Source organism: Pongo pygmaeus, chromosome 19 (genome assembly GCF_028885625.2).
Source record: "Pongo pygmaeus isolate AG05252 chromosome 19, NHGRI_mPonPyg2-v2.0_pri, whole genome shotgun sequence".
In the NCBI taxonomy this organism is placed as follows: domain Eukaryota; kingdom Metazoa; phylum Chordata; class Mammalia; order Primates; family Hominidae; genus Pongo; species Pongo pygmaeus.
Genome location: NC_072392.2, coordinates 75,541,698 through 75,568,257, shown reverse-complemented (window position 1 = coordinate 75,568,257; position 26,560 = coordinate 75,541,698). Strand labels below are relative to the sequence as shown.

General features: G+C 44.0%; 1 protein-coding gene across 7 annotated transcripts in view; it reads right to left on the bottom strand.

The window, feature by feature from the left end:
- The window catches only part of ATP6V0A1 (ATPase H+ transporting V0 subunit a1), a 63,850-nt gene extending 50,339 nt beyond the window's left edge, over positions 1-13,511 (bottom strand). For 5 of the 7 annotated variants that reach the window (XR_010124714.1, XR_010124715.1, XM_054457612.2 and 2 more), the window contains exons 1-5: positions 13,383-13,487; positions 11,338-11,501; positions 5,849-5,927; positions 4,249-4,346; positions 2,151-2,279 (exon numbers count right to left, since the gene is read on the bottom strand). Coding sequence is in view for 5 of the 7 variants with exons in the window: in XM_054457612.2 (XP_054313587.1) it covers positions 2,151-2,279; positions 4,249-4,346; positions 5,849-5,927; positions 11,338-11,454 (423 nt within the window). In the remaining 2 variants the exon portion in view is untranslated. Of the gene's footprint in view, positions 1-2,150; positions 2,280-4,248; positions 4,347-5,848; positions 5,928-11,337; positions 11,502-13,382 lie in introns of all 7 variants that reach the window. The other 2 variants (XM_054457608.2, XM_054457610.2) reach the window with 1 other exon arrangement.
- Positions 13,512-26,560: the final 13,049 nt, after the last annotated feature.

Sequence of the window (26,560 nt, the reverse complement as noted above, 5' to 3'; positions counted from 1 at the left end):
GCTAACTAAAATGGGACTCTACCAGGCGCAGTGGCTCACACCTGTAATCCCAGCACTTTGGGAGACAGAGGTGGATGGATCACTTGAGGCTAGGGGTTCGAGACCAGCCTGGCCAACATGGTGAAACCCTGTCTCTACTGAAAATACAAAAATTAGCTGCGGGGGGTGGTGAGCACCTGTAATCCCAGCACTCGGGAGGCTGAGGCAGGAGAATTGCTTGAGCTTGGGAGGTGGAGGTTGCAGTGAGCTAAGATCACTGCACTGCACTCCAGCCTGGGCAACACAATGAAACTTTGTCTCAAAAAAAAAAAATGGGCCTCTATATTTAAAAGCTTTGCCAAGTTTTCTTGTTGAGCAAAGGAATTAAAGAACTTTATGGGAAGGCACATTGAACAGTGACTGTAACAAGCCCTAAAGTGTCTAATATTGTCAATCTGGTGGCAAAGACACCTGTCAAGAAGACAGTTACTGTACTTTAGGCCATCAGAAAAACCACATCCAAGTTGAAAGCTAAGACTCCTCCCCAGGCTGAGTTAGGAGAAGGGAGCCTTCTGCAAGCCTTGCTCCAGATCCTTTCCATGGAGTCACCTCAGCACATTGTCACCTGGACTAAGTCATCTACATTTTTTTTTTGAGACAGTCTTGCTCTGTCCCCCAGGCTGGCGTAAAGTGGCTTAATCTCTGCTCACTGCAACCTCTGCCTCCTGGGCTCAAGCAATCCCCTCACCTCAGCCTCCCAGGTAGCTGGAACTACAGGTGTGTACCATGATGCCTGCCTAATTTTTGTATTTTTTGTAGAGACGGGGTTTCACCATGTTGCCCAGGCTGATCTCGAACTCCTAGGCTCAAGTGATCTGCCCACTTCACCCTCCCAAAGTACCAGGATTACAGGTGTGAGCCACCATGCCCAACCAAGTCACCTACTTCTTTTTTTTTTTTTTTTTTTTTGAGACAGAGTCTTGCTCTGTCACCCAGGCTGGAGTGCAGTGGCACCATCTCGGCTCACTGTAAGCTCCGCCTCCCGGGTTCACGCCATTCTTCTGCCTCAGCCTCCTGATTAGCTGGGACTACAGGCACCCGCCACCATGTCCGGCTAATTTTTTGTATTTTTTTAGTAGAGACGGGGTTTCACCATGTTAGCCAGGATGGTCTCGATCACCTGACCTCGTGATCCACCCGCCTCAGCCTCCCAAAGTGCTGGGATTACAGGCGTGAGCCACCGCGCCCAGCCTACATTTTTTTTTTTTGAGGTAGAGTCTCACTCTGTCGCCCAGGCTGGAGTGTAGTGGAGCGATCTCAGCTCACTGCAATGTCCACCTCCCAGGTTCAAATGATTTTCCTGCCTCAGCCTCTCGAGTAGCTGGGATTACAGGCACCCACAACCTCACCCGGCTAGTTTTTGTATTTTTAGTAGAGACCGGGTTTCACCATGTTGGCCAGGCTGATCTCGAACTCCTGACCTCAGGTGATCCACCTGCCTCGGCCTCCCAAAGTGCAAGGACTACAGGCATGAGCCACCATGCCTGGCCTCACCTACATATTTAACCCAAGAACTTACTAACATTTTTCCCTCTAAGGTAATGCATCTAAGTTTATGTGATAATCCAGAAGTTTCAAACAAGCATCCTACCAATATTTTCCATACGATAAATACAATGAAAAACTCTTGAAAAATTAGTGTGATGTGTGCTATCTGAAGTACTAAAAAATGTGCTCGAAGGTTTATAAGCAAACATAGGGAATGAAATAAAAATTTGATGACAAAAGGTTTGGTGATTAAACCTTTGTTATAATTTTGTCTATAACCAAATGTTTGTTTCTTCAGCTTTGACCTTAAGCATATACTTACCTTATAAGTATAAATATAATGTAAAAATTTATACTAACTATGTTTATACAACTACTTCAGGGTTCCTTTCCTCATATTGAGATGAAAAATTGAAGAAAATGTGAAAAAATGCAAAACCATGGCTGGTTGTGTACTGCATGAAAAATGGAACATAATCTCACATTTCTTTAACTAAAACAGGGCGCAAAAATGGCATTGCTTCCAAACTAGCAAATTAAAATAATTACTGGAATAAAAATATGGCCCACTTGTGTGAGTGTAATATCAGCTGCTCAAATACTAAAAGAAACAATAGTCTGACCTCATCAAAAAATTGCTGAGTTTTGCGAAGTATAAATTTTAATTCAGTCAGTTCCAGGAAGTTTCTCTTCAGAGCTTCCTGGTTTGTGTTGATTTCCTTCAGTTCATTTTCAATCTTCTCAAAATTGGCCTAGAGGAAAAAAGAAAATATATTAAGCTAAGCTCAATATGTTTGCTCTGAAAGACATTAAATGAATTCATCCCACAGAACTGTTGCCAAGCCGATAGCTCAAAGAGATCTTGGACTTGCCTAGCAAATACTGTGATTTTACTAGAGCAATTTTCTTTATGGAAATTTTTTTGCTTAAAATAATCTTTCCTGGGCCGAGGCGGGTGGATCACTTGAGGTCAGGAGTTCGAGACCCGCCTGACCAAAATGGTGAAACCACGTCTCTACTAAAAATACAAAATTAGCTGGGCGTGTTGGCACATGACTGTAGTCCCAGCTACTTGGGAGGCTGAAGCAGGAGAATCACTTGAACCCGGGAGGTGGAGGTTGCAGTAAGCCAAGATCACATCATTGTACTTCAGCCTGGGCAACAAGAGCAAAACTTCGTCTCATAAATAAATAAATAAATAAATAGTCTTTCCTGGCCGGGCACGGTGACTCACTCCTGTAATCCCAGCACTTAGGGAGTCTAAGGTGGGTGGCTCATCTGAGGTCAGGAGTTCAAGACCAGCCTGGCCAAACATGGCGAAACCCCTTCTCTACTAAAAATACAGAAAAACATTAGCTGGGTGCAGTGGTGCATGCCTGTAATCCCAGCTACTTGGGAGGCTGAGGCAGGAGAATGGCTTGAACCCGGGAGGCGGAGGTTGCAGTGAGCCAAGATCGCACCACTGCACTCCAGGCTGGGTGAGAGAGCAAGACTCTGTCTGAAAAAAAAAAAAAAATAGTCTTTCCTTTCTAAGTCATTGTGGAAGTAAAAAAAAAAATAGTCTTTCTTTGTTTCCATTCTATTGTATACTTGGTAACTTTCTCAGGCGATTTCAGATGGATAAAATAATTACTGAGAAGTCTACTGGCTGCCCATTTAGTCTGCAAGATTAACCAACTAGTAGATAGGCCAGGTGTGGTAGTTCACACCTGTAATCCCAGTACTTTGGGAGGCTGAGGCAGGTGGATTGCTTGCGGTCAGGAGTTCGAGATCAAGCTGGCCAACATAGGAAAACCCCATCTCTACAAAAAATACAAAAAAATTAGCCAGGCATGTTGGCACACAGCTATCGTCTCAGCTACTCTGGAGGCTGAGGTACTAGAACTGCTTGAGCCTGGGAGGCAGGGGTTGCAGTGAGCCAAGATGGGGTCACTGTACTCCAGCCTAGGTGACAGCTATGTCTCAAAAATAAAATAAAATAAAATAGTAGATAACGTACTCCAATAAGGTTTCAATAAACCAATAAACATTTACTTAGTGGCATATAATACTGTTTGAGTGCTGTTTGTTACCATAAAAGAGGGGATTCATATGGTCTGGCCATAAAAAAAGAATAAAATCATGTCATTTGCAGCAACATGGACAGAACTGGAGGTCATTATGTTAAGCGAAATAAGCAGGGCACAGACAAATAATACAAGTTTTCACTCATATGTGGGAGCTAAAAAAGTTGATCTCATAGAGATAGAGAGTGGAATGATAGATACCAGAGGCTATGAAGGGTGTGTGGGTTTGTCGGGGGATAAGAGAGGTTGGTTAATGTGGACAAACATACAGTTAGATAGAAGGCATAAGTTCTAATGCTCAATAGCAGAGTAGGGTGCCTATAGTTAACAGCAATGTACTGTATATATTTCAAAATAGCTAGAAGAGAAGAATTGAAATGTTCCCAACATATAGAAATGGTAAATACTCAAGGTGATGGATACTCCAAATACTCTGACTTTATCATTACACATTCTATGTATATACCAAAATATCACATGTACACCATAAATGTGTACAAATATTATCTATCAAAATCCCACCTACAAGAAACTTACAATCAGTAGATAATGCTGACAAAGTTAGCAAGAATTACTTTACTCTCTATCTGCTCAGGAAAGTAATTTCTGCGTTCAAGTAGAAAGAAACTTTTCTGGTTTTCCCAGAAGTGTTTACCTCTAAGTCAATCATGTCCCGGGGGAAGGGAACCTCTGGGTTTTCACCGGTGTCCATAATCGGAATGTTAGCTTTTCTTATCTCTTTCTCAACAAATCCTAAAATGACAGAATCAAAACATTCATATCTAACTGCACATGCTCGAAATTGCCATTATTTAAGGAAAAGAATTAATATCTAAGACCTGGCTACAAAAAGTTTTATTCAAAAAAGATACTTTATATATATATAAAAGATATAATATCTTTTAATATGAAAGAAGCACCTTTTTTCTCCACATCCCTCTTTCTCTTTCCTCACATTCTCTAAAGCTACTCCAAAGGGTGGTCATCCCACAACTGCCTTCTTTCCTTCTTCAGGTCTTAACACTGGCCTTCAAGGCCACACCTCTCCTCCATACGCAAATGCCACTCCAAAGTATGACAGTTCTGCATATAGATATTATTGGCAAAGCAGAGTTATGAAGAAGAGTATAATGCAATAGAATATTTGACACTTAACACACTAGTGAGACAACTCTAGATCTAAAGGGGTTCATTAAATTTGAAAACAATCAGGTCAGTTTTAAGCATAAAAAATAAAAATGAAAAAGCAGAACAGGTAATAAGGACCCAAAATACCAGAAGGGAAAAGTGTTTCAGGTAACAACTACAACTGTTTTTTAGAGTGGGGACCAAATTCACTTATCAGCTAACCATAAGCTGGCTTAGTAGAGTGGCAAGATCATGGATTTTTGAGCCAGAGAGAGCAACCTGGCTTCAAATACTGATTCCATCATAACTGTTTATGATCTAGGGCAAGTCATGAAACCTCTCTGATCTTTAGTTTCCTCAATTATTAAATAAGATAATACCCATCTTGAAGGAATGTTGTGGGGAATGAATAAAGTAATGTATATGAGCAACCTAGCCCTCAAGAGAACTTAGACAAATGTTTAGTTTCCTCCCTTTTTTTTTTTTTTTTTGAGACGGAGTCTCGCTCTGTCGCCCAGGCCGGAGTGCAGTGGTGCAATCTCGGCTCACTGCAAGCTCTGCCTCCCAGGTCCATGCCATTCTCCTGCCTCAGCCTCCCGAGTAGCTGGGATTACAGGCACCCGCCACCACGCCCAGCTAATTTTTTGTATTTTTAGTAGAGACGGGGTTTCACCATGTTAGCCAGGATGGTCTCTATCTCCTGACCTCGTGATCCACCCGCCTCAGCCTCCCAAAGTGCTGGGATTACAGGTGTGAGCCACTGGGCCCAGCCAGTTTCTTCCCTCTTAAATAGCTCAAATTAAAAGGTCTCTGCTGACAAAAACTGATGGTGCGCTGGGTCCTATTTCTCAAAATTCTATAATGTAGTTTTGTTATTAAAATCTCACAAAAAAAAACCAGTTTTCAGTTTGCAGCATGTTATTTCAAACGAGGTTTCCATTAAGCACTACTTAGCCCAAAGACCACAAAATCTACTCGTATAAGAGAAATACACCTTAGTATCTTAACTGCAAGATTTTTCCCTTTTCTCTTATAGCATTTTCTTCCTCTATTAAGAGGACTAATGTCACTAATCTAAGACAAATGATTCATTAAAGGAACATTACACAAGACCAAAGTGCACATACGAAGCTTTCGATCCATTTCTTCACATCTTCTAACTTCATTCACAAATTTCCGTTGGAAAACATTCACATCTGGATTTAACTGAAAAATAAAAACACAATACCAAACATTGAAATATTGTATCTATTTCTTCTGTTTCTCAAGCAACACATTCTGCAAAGTGAAAAACTAATTTTGTGTCAATGCATGATGCAACACTAATCAAAATTGTATACTGATCCAAAAAAACTGCTTTATGGCCAGTCACACCAGCTAAGGATAAAAACTTCCTCCCTTGTTGCTGCAACATTACTGGAATGGAGGCAAATTAGGTAAAACACAATGGTACAAAATGTTCTTCCTAGGCCAAAAGTCTCAGTGAGCTTCCTTCCCACCACCTAAAATTTGGGCAATGAATATCACAGAAGCTCTTTCTGGTTTTCCTTCTCTCTTTCTTTACAAGCAGAAGAGGAACTTCTCTTGTTTTTCTGTCCCAAGGCCTTCACCTTCTCAGTGACAGGCTTTAGTTTATTTATTCATACACCACAAATAATTGTTTATTTTTTTTTGAGACAGAGTCTTGCTCTGTCACCAGGCTGGAGTGCAGTGGCGTGATCTCGGCTCACTGCAACCTCCGCCTCCCAGGTTCAAGTGATTCTCCTGCCTCAGCCTCCTGAGTAGCTGGGATTATAGGTGCGCACCACCATGCCCAGCTAATTTTCTTGCATTTTTAGTAGAGACAGGGTTTCACCATGTTGGCCAGGATGGTCTCGAACTCCTGACCTCAGGTGATCCAACCGCCTCGGCCTCCCAAAGTGCTGGGATTGCAGGCATGAGCCACCACGTCTGGCACCATAAGTAATTTTCAAAGCAATATGACAGATGTTCTGGAATATACAAATAAAAACAAAACAAGTAACTACTCACTAAAAAGCTAGCAATCTGGCCGGTCACGGTGGCTCACGCTTGTAATCCCAGCATTTTGGGAGGCCAAGGTGGGCGGATCACCTGAGGTCAGGAGTTCAAGACCAGCCTGGCCAACATGGTGAAACTCCATCTCTACTAAAAATATAAAATTAGCTGGGCGTGGCGTACATCTGTAATCCCAGCTACTCAGGAGGCCAAGGCAGGAGAATCGCTTGAACCCGGGAGGCTGAGGTTGCAGTGAGCCAAAATCATGCCACTGCACTCCAGACTGGGTGACAAGAGTGAGACTCTTGTCTCAAAAAAATAAATAGGCCGGATGCGGTGGCTAACGCCTATAATCCTAGCACTTTGGGAGGCTGAGGCGGGAGGATTATCTGAGCTCAGGAGTTCGAGACCAGCCTGGGCAACAAGGCGAAACCCTGTCTCAACTAAAAATACAAAAAATTAGCCGGGCATGATGGTACATGCCTGTAATCCCAGCTACTCAGGAGGCTGAGGCACAAGAATCAATTGAACCTGGGAGGGAGAGGTTGCAGTGAGCCAAGATCGTGCTATTGCACTCCAGCCTGGGCAACAGAGCGAGACTCTGTCTCAAAAAATAATAATAATAAATTAATTAAATTAAATAAAAAGCTTGCAATCTAATAAAGAAGATGAACCCAACCAATAAAATAGTATGTAGTAAATTCCACAAAAGTAACACAAATAAAGAACTATATTTACTCAACATTTATGAAGCACCAAATAGGTGTCAGATACTGAACCAGGCACTGGGGAAAATACAAAGAATAAGCTATGTCCTAGCTTTGAAAAGTTGAACAACACAATTTATTAGCTTAATCATGTATGTGTGTATATATATTATACGCATACACAGATAGAAACCTACAAACACATTGGCTGGGCGCGGTGGCTCATGCTTGTAATCCTAGCACTTTGGGAGACCGAGGCGGGCAGCTCATGAGGTCAGGAGTTTGAGACAGCCCAGCCAACACAGTGAAACCCCGTCTCTACTGAAAATACAAAAAAATTAGCTGGGCGTGGTGAAGGGCACCTGTAATCCCAGCTACTCGGAAGGCTGAGGCAGAAGAATTGCTTGAACCCGGGAGGCAGAGGTTGCAATGAGCTGAGATCGTGCCACTGCACTCTAGCCTGGGTGACAGAACTAGACTCAGTCTCAAAAAAAAGAAAAAAAAAAATACAAACACACACATACATATCCATGTATTCAACAGTTCTCTCTTCAAGAACTCAATATATTAATATTAGAGGAATCTAAGGCAAAAATTTTTATTAGCAATTAAGATTAATAATAAGCTATGTCCCAGTCTTCAGCTCTACAGAAGAGACGGACACAAACCAATTATTACAATTTGTTGTGATAAATGCTATTAAAAAGGAAGTAAAAGATGTGGAAAACTGTTGGCAGTTTCTTACAAAGTTAAACATACACCTACCCAACCCATGACTGAGCATTCCACTACTCAGTTACCGTTGACCTTTGAACAATGTGGGTTTGAACTCTGCTGGTCCACTAACACACAGATTTTCCTCCACCTCGGCCAGCCTGAGACAGTAAGACCAACCCCTCCCCTTCCTCCTCCTCAGCCTCCTCAACATAAAGACAGTAAGGATGAAGACCTTCATGATGATCCACTTCCAGTAAATACAGTTTATCTTCCTTATGATTTTCTTAACAGTATTTTCTTTTCTCTACTTTATTGTAAGAATACAGTGTACAATACATATAACATACAAAATATGTATTAATCAACTGTTTATGAAATTGGTAGGGCTTCTGGTCAAAAGCAGGCTATCAATAGTTAAGTTTTGGAGGAGTCAAAATTGTATGCAGATTTTTTACTGCATGGGGAGATCGGCACCCCTAACCCCTGCATTTTCAAGGATCAACTGTATTTGATTAAGAAAAATCAAAACTTGTAAATTAAAAAAAAGAATTTACGATGTTTACTTCAGCTTTAATCATAATAGCCCCAAAAGAGTAATGACAAAAGAAAGGATGAAAACATTGTGTTGTAATCATACAATGAATTACTTACCGTTCGGCAATTTTTAAAAATGAACTACAGATACATGCAAGAAACAGAGGTTGAGTGAAAGAAGTCAGACATAAGAGTTTGCAATGTATGAGTCATTTACATATAATTCAAGAACAGGCAAAACTAATCCTATGATGACAGCAATCAAAACAGAGGTTACCTATGAAGGGTAGCAACTGACTAGCAGTAGACACAGATACTTTTCTGGACTGATGAAAATGTTCAGTCTGGGCCTGGTGGCTCACGTCTGTAATCCTAGCACTTTGGGAGGCTGAGGGGGGTGGATCACCTGAGGTCAGGAGTTCGAGACCAGCCTGGGCAACATGGTGAAACCCCATCTCTACTAAAACAAAAAAAAAAAATTAGCCGGGCTCGGCGGCGTGCGCCTGTAGTCCCAGCTACTCAGGAGGCTGAGGCAGGACTGCTTGAACCCAGGAGGCGGAGGTTGCAGTGAGCCAAGATCGTACCACTACACTCCAGCCTGGGTGACAGGGCAAGATTCTGTCTCCAAAAAAAAAAAAAATGTTCCATATCCTGACTGGGGTGCTGGTTACAGAGGTGTATAAAGTTATCAATTTAGCAAATTGTACTCTTAAGATGTGTACATTTCAGCCAGGCACAGTGGCTCACACCGGTAATCCTAGCACTTTGGGAGGCCGAGGCAGGAGGACCGCTTGAGTCCAGGAGTTCAAGACCAACCTGGGTAACATGGCGAGACCCCCATCTCTATTTTTTTTCTTAATGTTATAAATTTTATTATTAAAAAAAATTGACAGAACTAGAAGAAACTGAAATATCTGTTGGCCAGGTGTGGTGGCTCACGCCTGTAATCCCAGCACTTTGGGAGGCCGAGGTAGGTGGATCACCTGAGGTCAGAAGCTCGAGACCAGGCTGGCCAACGTGGTGAAACCCCGTCTCTACTAAAAATACAAAAATTAGCTGGGCATGGTGGTGCATGCCTTTAGTCCCAGCTACTCAGGAGGCTGAGGCAGGAGAATTGCTGGAAGCTGGGAGGTGGAGGTTGCAATGAGCTGAGATCGCACCACTGCACTCCAGCCTGGGTGACAGAGTGGACTCTGTCTCAAAAAGAAAAGCAACAACAACAACAACAACAAAAACCACACATAGGAGAAATAAAAGCAAAACAAATCACTGTACAGGTTACCTCTGGGGTGGAAGAAAGGACTGGCATGGAGGAAAGAGAAACAGAGGTTTCAATTATATACGGAATGTTTCCCTCTTAAGTAGATAGTAGTAACATAGGTGGTCATTTTAATATTCCCCCCACCTCTGTTTTTTTTTTTTTTTTTTTTTTTTGGTTTTGAGACAGTGTCATGCTCTGTCACCCAGGCTGGAGTGCAGTGGCATAATCACAGCTCACTACAGCCTGGACCTCCTGGGCTTTAGCGATCCTCCCACCTTAGCCTCCCAAGTAGCTGGGACCACAGGCATGTGCCACCATACCCGGCTAATTTTTTGGGTTTTTTTTTTGTTTGTTTTTTTGTTTTTGCAGAGACAGGATCTCCCTATGTTGCCCAGACTGGTCTCCAACTCCTGGGCTCAGGCGATCCTCCTGTCTTGGCCTCGCAAAGTACTGGCATTTCAGGTGTGAGCCATTGCACCTGGCCCCTCTTTTTTTTGTATGACTGAAGTACAGCATAAGTAAAAGAAGGCTGAATAAAGCCAATAGATGTTAAGCAGGGGGACAACATAGGACCAGACGAAGAACTGAAAATTAAAGGATGACAAGTTTTTTGTTGTTGTTGTTTGAGACGGAGTCTCGCTCTGTCGCCCAGGCTGTAGTGCAATGACGCAATCTCGGCTCACTGCAACCTCCGCCTCCCAGGTTCAGGCGAGTCTCCTGCCTCAGCCTTCCGAGTAGCTGGGATTACAGGCCTGCGCCACCATGCTAATTTTTTTCTGTGTTTTTAGTAGAGTCGGGGTTTCACCATGTTGGCCAGACTGATCTCAAACTCCTGACCTCACGATCCGCCCGCCTCAGCCTCCCAAAGTGCTAGGATTATAGGCGTGAGCCACTGTACCCAGCCTAGATTGTCCATATTCTTTAGATAGCTTCTCCAAGTGCCCAGTACAATATTCCAAAATAATGAATATTCAATATATGCTTATTTATATACTATATATCTATAGCTGGATACCTCAAATTTTATTTGTTTAAAATGTCCTACTATATGGAAAAACTGCAATTTTTTTTTAAATACCTTGCTATTTAGCAAGTGAAAGCCTTGATCAGGTTAGTTTGGTAACCTCTCCCTGCATCCCAAACAATTACCTGGAGAATGCTTAGGACTGTTCTGAAAGTGGGAGCTAGCAAAAGCATGGAAAGATTGGCACAAAACATTCTCACCTTAGAAAGACAACTCAAAATGTGCATTCTGCCAATAGGAAGCCAGTGCTATAATGTTATTTTTGCAAATAAAAAGCAAAACATTCATCATAAGGCATCTGACCACGATAGCAATAGAGTTCAGCAGTAATCAAGTCGCAGTCCCACAACTACTTACGTCACGGAACTGAACCTTTCCAAGTTCTCCTAATTCACTGACGCAACAATAAGCAGCTTCTGACTGTAGAAAAAGCTGGGCCAGTGTCATTTCTTCACTCCGGAAAAGCTCCCCCATGGTGGCAGAAGGTACCAGTCAAGTGAGTACCTGGATTTCTCTCCAACCTGAAGCAAAGAGAAAATGACATAACTTTAGAAATTACCACGAGGGCTAAGAGCAAATGACACCCCACTACGACTCTTGCATTTACATTTCTAACACCCCATGAGGACAGGTCAACAACTGTTTTTGACACCCTATCTAGAAAGATGGAAAGGAGAAATTGCAAAGGCAGTTCCTGAATTCTGTCCCACAGAGTGCCAGATGAAAAGTCACTTCCATTCCAGTCAACATCAGGATCAAATGACAATTATTTTGGGCAACTCAACAGATAAGAATGCATCCAGATTAAAGACAGGAACTGGGAACCTCAAACAACTCTTTAAATACCCAGGACACAATATTGAGGCAGTGACTTTCACACTGCTCAATCTGTTTTTGCTAGTGCAGGAAACAAACAGAAGAGGCCTTCAATACCCTCTCATAAAGATGTCTGCCTTGTAACTATCCTTCTCCCTCCTACTGACAATGAGCATTTCTAAAAGCCCAAAGTTCTGGCACTATCCTAAAGCTATGGCTACACTGAAGGGTTTAATCTTCCAGATTCCTCAGAAAACAATATTTCCCCCCTTAGGAATTCAAACAAATAACCATCATCTGGAAAAAGCAACCAGTTTGTATATTAAGCTCAATTTCGAATCAAGCATGACAGGAACACATTGATAATGACAAAGCAGTTTTATCAAGCCACAGAGAATAAGCCTTCCACCTCTGCAGCTTTCTGTTTCTCATCCCTGCCTTCAAGATTAATTACATTCTTCCATCTGTCAAATCTCATGAGCCAATAAAGGTTTCGTTTTAGGGCTGTCTTACTGTTGCCGGGTATGAGACAACTGGCGCTATCAGTGGTCCTGAAACTGCAATTATTTATTCTCGATCAGCTAATGTAAGGCACAGCCTGTCCAGTATCCAAACTCAGAAAAATGCACAGTATTTTTAGTGTCATAAGGGCATCTATATTGAGTACTGATAGATGAGTCTGACATCAAAGGAAGATTTACTCTTCTGGAAGGCTGGGAGACATTTTGAGAAATCTGAACGAACAAACCTTTGTGCATGTGATGTTCAAGATAGTAACACACACTCAGATATAAGCAAGGACTTCTCAAGAGAATATGCAGGTTGACTTTAAGATTCTGTACATCTGAATCACCCAAATCAGCTGTTACCGGCACCACCCTTAAACAAAGAGAGATTCTACAACCTCTAAACACATAAAATTAGGCCTGATCAGCATAGTTCAGGAGCTGTGGATAATGATAAGCCTCCAACGAGTCGCCTCCCTCCTCCTGCTCTTTAATGATTATAGGTCTCCCAAGAATACCTCTATAGCAATGGAGGCTAACAGAAAACTAATTAGGCCAAAGTACTTCTGGACGATCACAAAACAAAATATGAAGAAACAGCAATTCTGCAAAAGATGAGTCCAACTACAGCGCCCCCGCGCCCTGCCTCGAAGAATCTCACTCCTGTCATCCGGTCCTCGCCTCCTCCCACGGTATTCACCTGCTTCATTTCCTGTCTACCCAATGAGCAGGAATTCTCTGGACTCAGGCACATCTACCTTGAGATGGGAAAAAAGGAGAGGAAAACCCCCAAACTGAGAAACCCTTTAAGAAGCCCCCTAAATTCTTCTGCCTATCCAATAACCTCCAGTTCCTCCGCCTACCCCTTAAAGCAGGGAAGAGATTCGGGGCTTCCAAAGGGCAGTAAGCCTCCGGTTCCTCAGGACAGAAGAGGGGTGCCCAAGGAGGGGGCGAACCTCCATTTTATCTCGACTTAAGATCCCTGCTAATTCCTTTGACAATCAAGGGGGCTCTTAGAAGGATTTCCTACGTCCATCGAAGGCCGCTCCCTGTTGCGCTAAACCCACAGCCCCAGCTCACCTCCAACCTCCGCCACAGCAACCGCCGCAGCCAAACCCGCAGCCTCCGCGGCTCCCGGAGCAGCGCTTCGACGTGCTTGCGTCCGCAAAGCCCCGCCCCTGCGCCGCCGCCGGCCCCCGCCCCCGCAATGACCTCATTGCAGTTGGCCAATGGGGCGCGGCCTCGCCTGGGTTGCAGCAGTGCGGAGTCACGGGGGTCGCAGGCGAGACCCAGCGTGCTGACGCCATCTTGGGCCCTGTGCTGTGTCTCCAGGCTGGGGAGGGTTAGCGGGTGGGGCTGGAGGTGCAGGTGCTCGAGGCCTTAAGTTCCTGAGCCTCCCTGAATCCTTTTTCTTTACCCCTTATACTGGGATAGATTGTCTTTTCTCTTTCTTTCTTTTTTTTTTTTTGAAGTCTCATTCTGTTGTCCAACCTGGAGTGCAGTGGCGTGATCTCGGCCCACTGCAACCTCCACCTCCCGGGTTCAAGCGATTCTCCTGCCTCAGCCTCTCAAGTAGCTGGGACTACAGGCACGCACCACCATGCCCGGCTAATTTTTGTATTTTTTTTTTTTTTACGAAAGAGGGGGTTTTACTATGTTGGCCAGGCTGAGTCTCGAACTCCTGACCTCGTGATCCACCCGCCTTGGCCTCCCAAAGTGTTGGGATTACAAACGTGAGCCACCACGCCCGGCCTTTTCCTTTTTTTTTTTTTTTTTTTTTTTTTTTTTAGATGGTCTGTTTCCCGGCGGGAATGCAGTGGTGCGTTCTCGGCTCACTGCAGCCTCCGCCTCCCGGGTTCAGGCGACTCTCCTGCCTCAGCCTCCCTAGTAGCTGAGATTACAGGCGCGCGCCACGCCACCCGGCTATTTTTGTATTTTTAGTAAAAATGGGGTTTCGCCATTTTGCCCAGACTGGTCTGGAACTCCTGGCCTCCACCCGCCTCGGCCTCCCAAAGTGCTGGGATTACAGGTGTGAGCCACCGCGCCCGGCCCTCTCTTTATTTTCATATCCAAAGAATTAATTCACACATACACACCCAAATGATTAATGTCTTCTCTCTTTATTTTCATATCCAAAGAATTCACACACACACCCAAATAATTAATACACACACACACACATACCACCCTTTCTCTTTTCCCTTATTTTACAGATGAGAACATTTGAGCCCCAGACTGGGGAGCGGCTAGCTTTAGATCCTGTAGTAGAGTCTTTAACGGGGTCTCATTCGCGTAAGTATGGAAAACCTCTCTATAAATGGTACATGGTTCATGCCTTCCAGCAACTTCCCTGCGTCTATTTTCTCTGTTTAACAGGAAAAACCTCATCAGACCGTATGTTGTGAAAGTACGTTTCAGTCTTGTTTGGTAGATTCATGTGGGCTCAATTGACCACTTAGGAGTTTTCAATTCCTCAAATTTATTTTAAAAACATTTTTTATGGCTTGTACTCGACTTGTAAATTAAATATTGAAAAACATTTTTAAACGCAAAAGTGATGCCTATTATTTTTTAAATGCCATTATCAAATATTGATATTGATTCCCTTTTCTTGTCCTTTTAAAGAACAGTAGGGATCTCAGGTCGTTTGTGATAACCAGAATCGTATCAGGAAAAACTCAGAAAACCGGTTATTCTGTCTCCCTGGGTGGTGGAACCCTGTTGAAATTCAAGTGTAATGAGGGAGATATTCCAGATAAAAACTTGTTGCTGATAATTTTGTCAACGTGACAAAAACATCATCAAACCTGCTTTACCAGCCTAAACAAAATAATAAGGGGGCAAAAATGGACGTTTTATTTGAATTTGTCTCATATTGTGAGTGAAGATATAACTTGACTTCGATACAATCTTCTTAAGACACAGAGTCTTGGAGAGACCCATACCCTCCTTCTCCCTGCTCCTTAGCTCTCAACCCTTCTGGCAAGACAGATCGGGACCCACATTTGAAAGCCTGCCAAGTTAGAGAAAACTATTACACAATGTCATTTCCTTCCTCTGAGACTTAAAATTAACCTCAGTCAGCTGCTTGCTAACCACAAATTTTTCATACTCCACTTTTAAGACAGCCTTTCCTCTGGACTTACTTCAATTCCCTTGAACTCTTTTCACGGCTTCTTTGAAAAAATATTGTTTCAGAACTCCTTTTCTGTTTGCTTCCATCTCCTGCCATCAATCTTTCCTCAGTGTTCTATTTATTTTCCCTCAATGCTGTCTTCCTTGATGGTCTTGCATGTTGTCATGCTTAAACGTTTATGTGTAGGACTCATATCTTTTTCCACCTGACTTCCTTCTTCAAGACTCAGAAATGGAATTTCATACTGCCTGCTGGATAGTGCCTTTTAGACAGCAGATGCTTGCTGAGGGCCTACTGTGTGCCAGAGAGGGGTACTAGGTGCCGGGGATAGAAAATGAAACAGACATGCTTCTTATCCTTGGAGAGTTCATGGTTCAGTGAGAAATAAACTTCCTAAATGGCAAGAGAGAGAGGAGTCCAGTGATTAATACTTACTATGTACCAGGCACTTTTCTACATGCTTGGTAAACACGAACTCATTTAATACAACAACATTAGGAGGCAGTTACTATTATTATCCCCATTTAACAGATGATATGGTAAAACTGAGGCATATGTCCAATAAGATCAAATTTAAAATGCTGTTGACCACACCTACAGCCCTAGAAGACATGAGCAATTTCATATGGGGCTTGGCTGGTGACGCAGTTCTGAGTATCTAAACCGAGCTATTCCCTGGCATTTGTGAAAATGGCTAAAAAACAATTAAAGCCAGGTGTGGTGGCTCACGCCTGTAATCCCAGCACTTTGGAAGGCTGAGGCGGGTGGATTACCTGAGGTCGGGAGTTTGAGACCAGCCTGGCCAACATGGTGAAAACTCGTCTCTACTAAAAATACAAAAAATTAGCTGGGGATGGTGGTGCACGCCTATAATCCCAGCTACTCAGGAGGCTAAGGCAGGAGAACCACCTGAACCCAGGAGGCGGAGGTTGCAGTGGCCAAGATCGCACCATTGCCCTCCAACCTGGGCAATAAGAGCAAAACTGAGTCTGAAAAAAAAAAAAAAAGAACAGTTATAAAGATTAGTTCTTCACTACCACAAAAAGAATAGAACAGAGGTAGGGATCTAACTGATAGAGTCTCAAAAAGTTACGAGAATTGTCACTGTAGTAAAATGATTAAATGTGGTTTTTTTATCTTTAATTTTTGGTTTGAATGAATGCATGTCAATTGTCCAAATTTCCACCAGTGAAGAATCAGCTAGCTCATGTTAGCTTATCCCACTTAGATTCCTAGATGGAGCCTAGAGGAGAGTTTTAACGTTAAGCCCAGTGTTTTGAAATACATATCTGCTCCAGTGTCTTCTCCACAGGCTTCCAGTGTTTGTTTCCCTAAGGCTGCCATACAAATAACCACAACCTGGGTAGCGTTTAAAACAACAGAAATCAGGTCAGCCGCGGTGGCACACGCCTGTAATCCTAGCACTTTGGGAGACCGAGGCCAGCCTGTCACCTGAGGTCAGGAGTTCGAGACTAGCCTGGCCAACATGGGGAAACCCCATCTCTACTAAAAATACAAAAATTAGCAGGACGTGGTGGTGGGCGCCTGTAGTCTCAGCTACTTGGGAGGCTGAGGCAGGAGAATCACTTGAACCCAGGAGGCAGAGGCTACAGTGAGCCAAGATTGCACCACCTCACTCCAGCTTGGACGAAAAAGCAAAACTCTATCTCAAAAAAACAAAAAACAACAGAAATCGGCCACGCGCGGTGGCTCACTCCTGTTATCCCAGCACTTTGGGAGGCTGAGGCAGAAGGATGGTTTGAGCCGAGGAGTTTGAGACCAGCCTGGACAACACAGCAAGACCCACGTCTGTAAAAAAAAAAAAAAAAATTAGCTGGGCATGGCGGTACGTGCCTGTAGACCCAGCTACTCAGGAGGCTAAAGTGGGAGGATGGCTTGAGCCTGAGCCAGGGAGGTTGATGCTGCTGCAGGGAGCCATGATTGAGCCACTGCATTTCAGCCCGGGTGACATGGCAAGACCCTGTCTCAAAGAAACAAAAACACAGAAATTTATTCTCTCACAGTGGAGGCTAGAAGTCTGAAATTAAGGTGTCTGCAGAGCATGATCTCTCCAAAGGCTCTGGGAAAGAATCCTTTCTTCCCTATTCCTGGCTTCTGGTGGTTGCCAGAAATCCTTGGTGTTCCTTGGCTTATAGATGCATCATTTCAATTGTTGCCTCCATCGTCACATGGTATTCTTTTTTCTATATGTCTTTTTTTTTTTTTTTTTTTTTTGAGATAGAGTCTTGCTCTGTCACCCAGATGAGTGCAGTGGCGCAATCTCAGCTCACTGCAACCTCCACCTCCCAGGTTCAAGCAATTCTCCTGCCTCAGCCTCCTGAGTAGCTGGGATTACAGGTGTGCACCGCCACGCGCAGCTAATTTTTGTATTTTCAGTAGAGACGGGGGTTTGCCATACTGCTCAGGCTAGTCTCGAACTCCTGGCCTCAAGTGATCCACCCGCCTCAGCCTCCCAAAGTGCTGGCATTACAGGAGTGAGCCACTGCACCCGGCCTTCTCTATGTGTGTCTGTCTGTAGGCAAATTCTCCTCTTCTTATAGGGGCACCAGCCATTAGATTAGGGCACTACTTAATCCAGTATGATCCCATCTTAACCTGATTACATCTGCAAATATCCTATTTCCAAATGAGGCCACCTTCACAGGTTCCCCGTTATACATGAATTTTTTTTCTTTTTTTCTTTCTTTTTTTTTTTTTTTGAGACGGAGTCTCACTCTGTCATCCAGACTGGAGTGCAGTGGCGCAATCTCGTCTCACTACAACCTCTGCCTCCTGGGTTCAGGCATTTCTCCTGCCTAAGCCTCCCGAGTAGCTGGGATTACAGGGCCTGCCACCACACCTGGGTAATTTTTTTGTATTTTTAGTAGAGACAGGGTTTCACCATGTTGGCCAGGCTGGTCTCTAATGCCTGACCTCAAGTGATTTGCCCTTCTCTGCCTCCCAAAGTCCTGGGATTACAGGCGTAAGCCACCACACCTGGCGTATGTTTTCCTTTTTGCAACCAGAATTCCATTTTTAAAAGTTTTCTTTTTATGTGAAAATGAATTCTGATTCTTAAACTGTTCTACCAGGAATCTGATATGAGCGTTCATGGAGACAATTCTGCTACTACAACCTTTAGGTGACCTGTTGATTAGCAGTTCGTTTCCATAGAAGGTAGTCCCTTTTACAACTTCACTCTGAGTTCCTTAAAATACTTCTGCTTTTACTTTCAAACCTGTGAATGTTTAAGATAAAGGCCTTTTGGTAAAAAGTAAAAACCTAATAGATTTTGAGGCTTCCTCTGAAGCTCTGCTAATGATTGCATGGACAAGGAGATATAAATGAGCCTAAGGCATGTAACATTTTATTTTATGCAACCCTCATGACTCCTGTGACAGACACATGAGGCAGTGAGCCTCTTAACTTGTGGAAGTTAAGAATGCTATGCAAAGAGGCTTTTTAAGGAAATGAAATTTGGAAAACATGAGAAATCTTGGGATGGGAATGAGGGAAAGGGCTGAGTGACACAAGGCCGAGAAACGTCTGTGACACTAGACCTGAAATATTTGTCCAGAAAAGTGAGAAGCTAGTTCGAGATTTCTGAAGTGGAAAATCTGGCAAATGTTTCTATATTGGGTTTCTAGTGACTTCGAGAAAGAAAGGGAGACGTGGAATGAATACATCGGAAAATTCTAATAGAAAAGATCTAGTTGATTCAATGTTCAAAGGAGAGATCTAACTTTCAGTAGAACACAAAGCTCCAAGAGAAGGGACCCTGCGTATCTCACTTATTGTATTCTCACTGCCTATTTTGGTACCTGGTATTCAGTATATACTTAGTAAACTTTTATTTTCTTCTTTTAAGATATGGGGTCTTGCCATGTCACCCAGACTGGAGTGCAGAGGTGCGATCTTGGCTCACCATAACCTCCACCTCCTGAGTATCTGGGATTACAGGTGCACACCACTACACCTGGCTAATTTTTGTATTTTTAGTAGAGACAGGGTTTCACCGTGTTGGTCAGGCTGGTCTCAAACTCCTGACCTCAGGCAATTTGCCTGCCTCTGCCTCCTAAAGTGCTGGGATTACAGGCATGAGCCACGGCGCCTGACCCATTTCTTTTTTTCTAAAAAGACTCTCTTGCTATGTTGCCCAGGCTGGAGTGCAATGGTGCAATCATGACTCCCTGCAGCCTTCAACTTCCAGGCTGAAGCAGTCCTCCCGCCTCAGCCTCCTGAGTAGCTGGGACCACAGTCACACACCACCAAACCAAACCAGACTAATTTTTTGATTCTTTGTGGAGACAGTGTCTCACTATGTTGCACAGGCTGCACTCAAACACCTGGACTCAAATGATCCTCCCTACTCAGCCCCTTGAAGTGCTGAGATTACAGATGTGATCCGCTGGACCTGGCCTGAAATGAGATTCTTGAAAACAGCATATTGTTGTCCGGGCACGGTGGCTCATGCCTGTAATCTCAGCACTTTGGGAGGCCAAGGCGGGTGGATCACCTGAGGTCAGGAGTTTGAGACTAGCCTAGCCAACATGGCGAAATCCCATCTCTACTAAAAATACAAAAATTAGCCAGGCATGGTGATGTGTGCCTGTAATCTCAGCTACTGGAGGGCTGAGGCAGGAGGATCCCTTGAACCTGGGAGGCGGAGGTTGCAATGAGCCAAGATAGTGCCACTGCATTCCACCCTGGGCAACAGAGCAAGGCTCCATCTCAAAAAAAAAAAAAAAAAGAAAGAAAAAGAAAAAACATATTGTTGTGTCATATTTTTAATCCACTGTCAATGTCTGCTTTTTTAACTTTAATTAATTAATTAATTAATTTTTTTGAGACAGAGTTTCGCTCTTGTTGCCCAGGCTGGAGTGCAATGGTGCAATCTCGGCTCACCGCAACCTCTGCCTCCCGGGTTCAAGCGATTCTCCTGCCTCAGCCCCAAGTAGCTTGGATTACAGGCATGAGCCGTACCACGCCCAGCTAATTTTGTATTTTTAGTAGAGACAGGGTTTCACCATGTTGGTCAGGCTGGTCTCGAACTCCCGACCTCAGGTGATCCACCCACCTAGGCCTCCCAAAGTGCTGGGATTACAGGCGTGAGCCACTGTGCTTGGCCTATTTTTGTATTTTTTGAGATTGAGTCTCTCTCTGTTGCCCAGGTTGGAGTGCGGTGGCACCATCCCAGCGCACCGCAACCTCTGCCTCCTGGGTTCAAGGGATTCTCCTGCCTCAGCCTCCTGAGTAGCTGGGATTACAGTCACCCACCACCACACCCAGCTAATTTTTTTGTATTTTTAGTAGAGACGGGGTTTCACCATGTTGGCCAGGCTGGTCTCAAACTCTTGATCTCAAGTAATCCACCTGCCTTGGCCCCCCAAAGTGCTGGGATTACAGGTATGAGCCACTGTGCCCGGCCAAAGTCTGCTTTTTAATTGGTGCACTTTGTTTACATTTAATGTAATTATTGATATGTTAAGGCTTAAAGGCCAGGTGTGGTAGCTCATGCCTGTAACCCCAGCACTTTGAGAGGCTGAGGCAGAAGGATCACTTGAGGCCAAGAGTTTGAGACCAGTCTGGGCAACATAGCAAGACCTCATCTCTACAAAAAAAAAATTTTTTTTTTTAACTAGCCAGGAGTGGTGGCATGTGGGCCTGTAGTCCCAACTACTTGGGAAGTTGAGGTGGGAGGATTGCTTGAGCCCAGGAGTCCGAAGCTGTTGTGAGTTACGATCATGCCACTGCTCTCTAGCCTTGGAGCAAGACTCCATTGCTAAAAAAATAAGTATGTAAATAAATAAAAGGTTTAAGTCTGCTGTTTTATTTTTTGTTTTCTGTTTGTTCCTCTTGTTGTCTCTGTGTTTTATTTTTTCTGGCTTACTGTGGGCTACTTGTACTTTTTTTTTTAATCCCATTTTAATTTTAATTTTCCTATAGTGTTTTTGAGTGCATCTCTTTTTTTTTTTTTTTTTTTTTTTTTTGAGATGGAGTCTCGCTGTGTCGCCCAGGCTGGAGTGACTGCAAGGCCCGCCTCCCAGGTTCACACCATTCTCCTGCCTCAGCCTCCCGAGTAGCTGGGACTACAGGCGCCTGCCTCCACGCCCGGCTAATTTTTTGTATTTTTAGTAGAGACTGGGTTTCACCGTGTTAGCCAGGATGGTCTCAATCTCCTGACCTCATGATATGCCCGCCTTGGCCTCCCAAAGTGCTGGGATTATAGGCGTGAGCCACCGTGCCTGGCCCGAGTGTATCTCTTTGTGTAGATTTTTTAAGTGGTGGTAATGGGTTTCATATTATACATATATAAATTATCACGGTGAACTGGTGTCAATATTTTTTCTTTTTTCTTTCTTTCTTTTTTTTTTTTTTTAAGATGGAGTCTGTCTCTATCACCCAGACTGGAGTGCAGTGGCGCAATCTTGGCTCACTGCAACCTGTGCTTCCCAGATTCAAGCGATTCTCCTGCCTCAGCCTCCTGAGTAGCTGGGATTACAGGCGTGCGCCACCATGCCCAGCTAACTTTTGTATTTTTAGTAGAGGCAGGGTTTCACCATATTGACCAGGCTGGTCTTGAACTCCCGACCTCAGGTGATCCACCTGCCTCGGCCTCCCAAAGTGCTGGGATTACAGGCGTGAGCCACTGTGCCTGGCCAACTGATGTCAATATTTTTATCCGCTTGAGTGAAGTATAAAACTCTTACCTCCATTTCAGTCTTTTTACTTTCCCATTTACAACATAATTGTCTTAAATATTTCCTCAACATACTTTGCAAACCACATTGGACAATGTTACACAGTCTGCTTCAACCATCAAACATAATTGAGAAAACTCAAGAGGAGAAGTGTTGTAGACTGAATTGTGTCTTCCCAAATTCATATGTTGAACCCCTAACCCCTACTGTGACTGTACATTGGAGACAGGGCCTTTAAAGATGTAATTAAGATTAAATGAGGGCCAGGCACGGTGGCTCACGCCTGTAATCCCAGCACTTTGGGAGGCCACGATGGGCAGATCATCTGAGGTCAGGAGTTTGAGACCAGCCTGACCAACATGGCAAAACTCTGTCTCCACTAAAAACACAAAAAAATTAGCCAGGAGTGGTGGCACACACCTGTAATCCCAGCTACTCGGGAGGCTGAGGCAGGAGAATTGCTTGAACCCAGGAGACAGAGGTTGCCATGAGCCGAGATTACGCCATTGCACTCCAGCCCGGGCAAGAAGAGTGAAACTCCGTCTCAAAAAAACAAAAAAAAAAAGAAAAAAAAGGACACCAGCTTGGCTTGGTGGCTCACACCTGTAATCCCAGCACTTTGGGAGGCCGAGGTGGGAGGATCACTTGAGGTCAGGAGTTTGAGACCAGCTTGGCCAACATGTTGAAACCCCTGTCTCTACTAAAAAAAAAAAAAATTAGCTGGGTGTGGTGGCACATGCCTGTAATCTCAGCTACTCGGGAGGCTGAAGTAGGAGAATCACTTGAACCTGGGAGGTGGAGGTTGCAGTGAGCTGAGATTGTGCCACTGCACTCCATCCGGGGCAACAGAGTGAGACTCCGTCCCCCCCACAAAAAAGGACACCAGTCCTGTTGGATTAGCCCGGCTAATTTTGTTTTTTCAGTAGAGACGGGGTTTCTCCATGTTGGCTTGTCTCGAACTCCCAACCTCAGCTGATCTGCCTGCCTTGGCCTCCCAAAGTGCTGGGATTACAGGGGTGAGCCACCACGCCCGGCCCAGTGTCCTTTTCAGAAGAGGAAAAGGCACCAGGAGTGGCCATGGGACAAAAGGCCATGGGAGGACACAGCAAGAAGGTGGCCATCTACAGGCCAAGAAAAGAGGCCTCAGGAAAAACCAAACCTACCAACACTTTGGTCTTAGACTTCCAGCCTCCAGAACTGTGAGAAAATAAATTCTGTTGGTTAAGTTACCCAGTCTGTGGTATTTTGTTATGGAAGCCCTAGGTGACTAATACAAGAAGGAAAGTATATTGTAATTACTCATATATTTGCTTTCCACGTTCTTTTTTCTTTTTTCTTTTTTTTTTTGAGACAGAGTCTCGCTCTGTCACCCAGGCTGGAGTGCAGTGGCGCGATCTCAGCTCACTGCAAGCTCCACCTCCCAGGTTCACGCCATTCTCCTGCCTCAGCCTCTCCGAGTAGCTGGGATTACAGGCGCCCGCCACCATGCCCGGCTGATTTTTTATATTTTTAGTAGAGACGGGGTTTCACCGTGGTCTCGATCTCCTGATCTCGTGATCCGCCCGCCTTGGCCTCCCAAAGTGCTGGGATTACAAGTGTGAGCCACTCCACGTTCTTTTTTCATCTTTGATGTTCCAAGGTCCCTTCTTTTATCATTTCTCTTTCTTTTCAAGAACTTCCTTTAGCTTTTTTTTTTTGAGATGGAGTCTTGCCCTGTCACCAAGACTGGATTGCAGTGGTGTGATCTCCGCTCACTGCAACCTCCACCTCCCAGGTTCAACCGATTTTCCTGCCTCAGCCTCCAGAGTAGCTGGGACTACAGGCATGTGCCAGCATGCCTGGCTAATATTTGTATTTTTAGTGGAGACTAGGTTTTGCCACGTTGGCCAGGCTGGTCTCAAACTCCTGGCCTCAAGTGATCCGCCTGCCTCGGTTTCCCAAAGTGATGGGATTACAGGCGTGAGCCACTGCACCCGGCCCCCTTTTAGCCATTTTTTTAAAGGGTAGATCTACAAATGACAAATTCTCTTAGTTTTTCTTCATCTGAAAATGTGTTGATTTCTCTTTCATTTTTGATAGTTTTTTTCTTCTAGCATTTGAAAAAAAGTTGTGCCACTTTCTTCCTGCCTTTTTTAGTTTCTGATGAGAAATCTATTGTGGTTCAATCTGTTTTTCCCTTGTGAGAAAGATGTTTTTCTCTTACTGCTGTCAAGATTTTTTCTTTGTTATTAGTTTTCAGAAGTTAGATTATTACGTGTCCTGGCATAGATTTCTTTGAGTTTATCATGTTTGTGGTTTTCTCAGCTTCTTGAACTTGTAGTTCTAGGTCTCTTGTCAAATTTGAGGAATTTTCTGCCATTGTTTCTTCTTTTTTTTTTTGAGACAGTCTCTCGCTCTGTCACCCAGGTTGGAGTGCAGTGGTGCAATCTCGGCTCACTGCAAGCTCCGCCTCCCGGGTTCATGCCATTCTCCTGCCCCAGCCTCCTGAGTATCTGGGACTACAGGCGCCCGTCACCACACCGGTTAATTTTTTTTTTGTATTTTTAGTAGAGACGGGGTTTCACTATGTTAGCCAGGATGGTCTCGATCTCCTGACCTCGTGATCCTCCTGCCTCGGCCTCCCAAAGTGCTGGGATTACAGGCGTGAATCACTGCACCCAGCCCATTATTTCTTTGAATAAGTTTTTGGTCTTACATTCTTACTCCTTCTAGGACTCTGACGACGTAATTTTCTCTCTCTCTCTCTCTCTCTCTCCCCCCTTTCTTTCTTTCTTTTTTTTTTTTTTTTTTGAGGCAGAGTCTTGCTCTGCTGCCCAGGCTGGAGTGCAGTGGCACAATCTCGGCTCACTGCAACCTCCGCCTTCTGCCTCCCGGGGTCAGGCGATTCTCCTGCCTCAGCCTCTCCAGTAGCTGAGATTACAGGCGCCCGCCATCATGCCCGGCTAATTTTTGTATTTTAGTAGAGACAGGGTTTGGCCATGTTGCCTAGGCTAGTCTCAAACTCCTAAGGTCAAAGCAATCTGACCACCTCGGCCTCCCAAAGTGCTGGGATTATAGGCATGAGCCACCGCACCTGGACTGAAATATTCTTTAATATTAAAATTAAATTTCATAAAAAGGAATGAAAATATGACACATGCTACAACATGGATGAAACTTGAAAACATGCTAAGTGAAATAAGCCAGATTGTAAAAGGACAAATATTGTATGATTCCACTTAAGTGAAATATCTAGACTAGACTAGGCAAACTTATAGAGACAGAAAGTAGATTACAGATAACCAGGGGCTAGGAGAAGCAGGGAATGGAGAATTGTTGTTTAATGGGAACAGAATTTCTCTTTTATTTTGGAAAGAAATAGTGGTGATAGTTACGCATATTGTCAGTGTAATTAATGCCACTGAATTGTACATTAAAAAATGGTTAAGGCTGGGCACGGTGTCTCACGCCTGTAATCCCAGCACTTTGGGAGGCTGAGGCAGGTGGATCACCTTAGATCAGGAGTTCGAGCACTACCTGGCCAACATGGTGAAACCCCATCTCTACTAAAAATACAAAAATTAGCTGGGTGTGATGGCGAGTGCCTGTAATCCCAGCTACTCGGGAGGCTGAGGCAGAAGAATTGCTTGAACCCAAGAGGTGGAGGTTGCAGTGAGCTGAGATCATACCACTGCACTCCAGCCTGGGCAACAGAGCAAGACTCCATCTTAAAAAAAAAAAAAAAAAAAGGTTAAAATGGGGACCAGGCACAGTGGTGGCTCATTTCTACAATCCCAGAACTTTAGGAGGCTGAGGCGGGAGAATACATTGAGGCCTGGAGTTCAAGAGTAGCCTGAGCAACATAGCAAGGCTCCATCTCTATATTACAAAATATATATATATATATATGGCTGGGCACGGTGGCTCAAGCCTGTAATCCCAGCATTTTGGGAGGTCAAGGTGGGCAGATCACGAGGTCAAGAGATCAAGAAGATCATCCTGGTCAACATAGTGAAACATGGTAGCAGAGCGAGACTCTGCCTCAAAAAAAAAAAAAAAAAGGAAAGAAAGAAAATTATGTCGTCAGAGCCCTAGAAGGAGTAAGAATTTAAAAATTCAAAAATTAGCTGGGCGTGGTGGTGTGTGCCTATAGTCCCAGCTACTTGGGAGGCTGAGGCAGGAGAATTGCTTGAACTTGGGAGGCAGAGGTTGCAGTGAGCCAAGATCGCGCCACTGCACTCCAGCCTGGCAATAGACCAAGACTCCGTCTCAAAAAAAAAAAAAATATATATATATATATATGTATACACACACACACACGTATATATATGTAATGGTTAAAATGGCAACTTTTATATTTTACCACAATTTTAAAAATTAACATGATATGCCAAAACCATTGAATTGCACTCTTTGAGTGAATTGTGTGGTATGTGAATTAT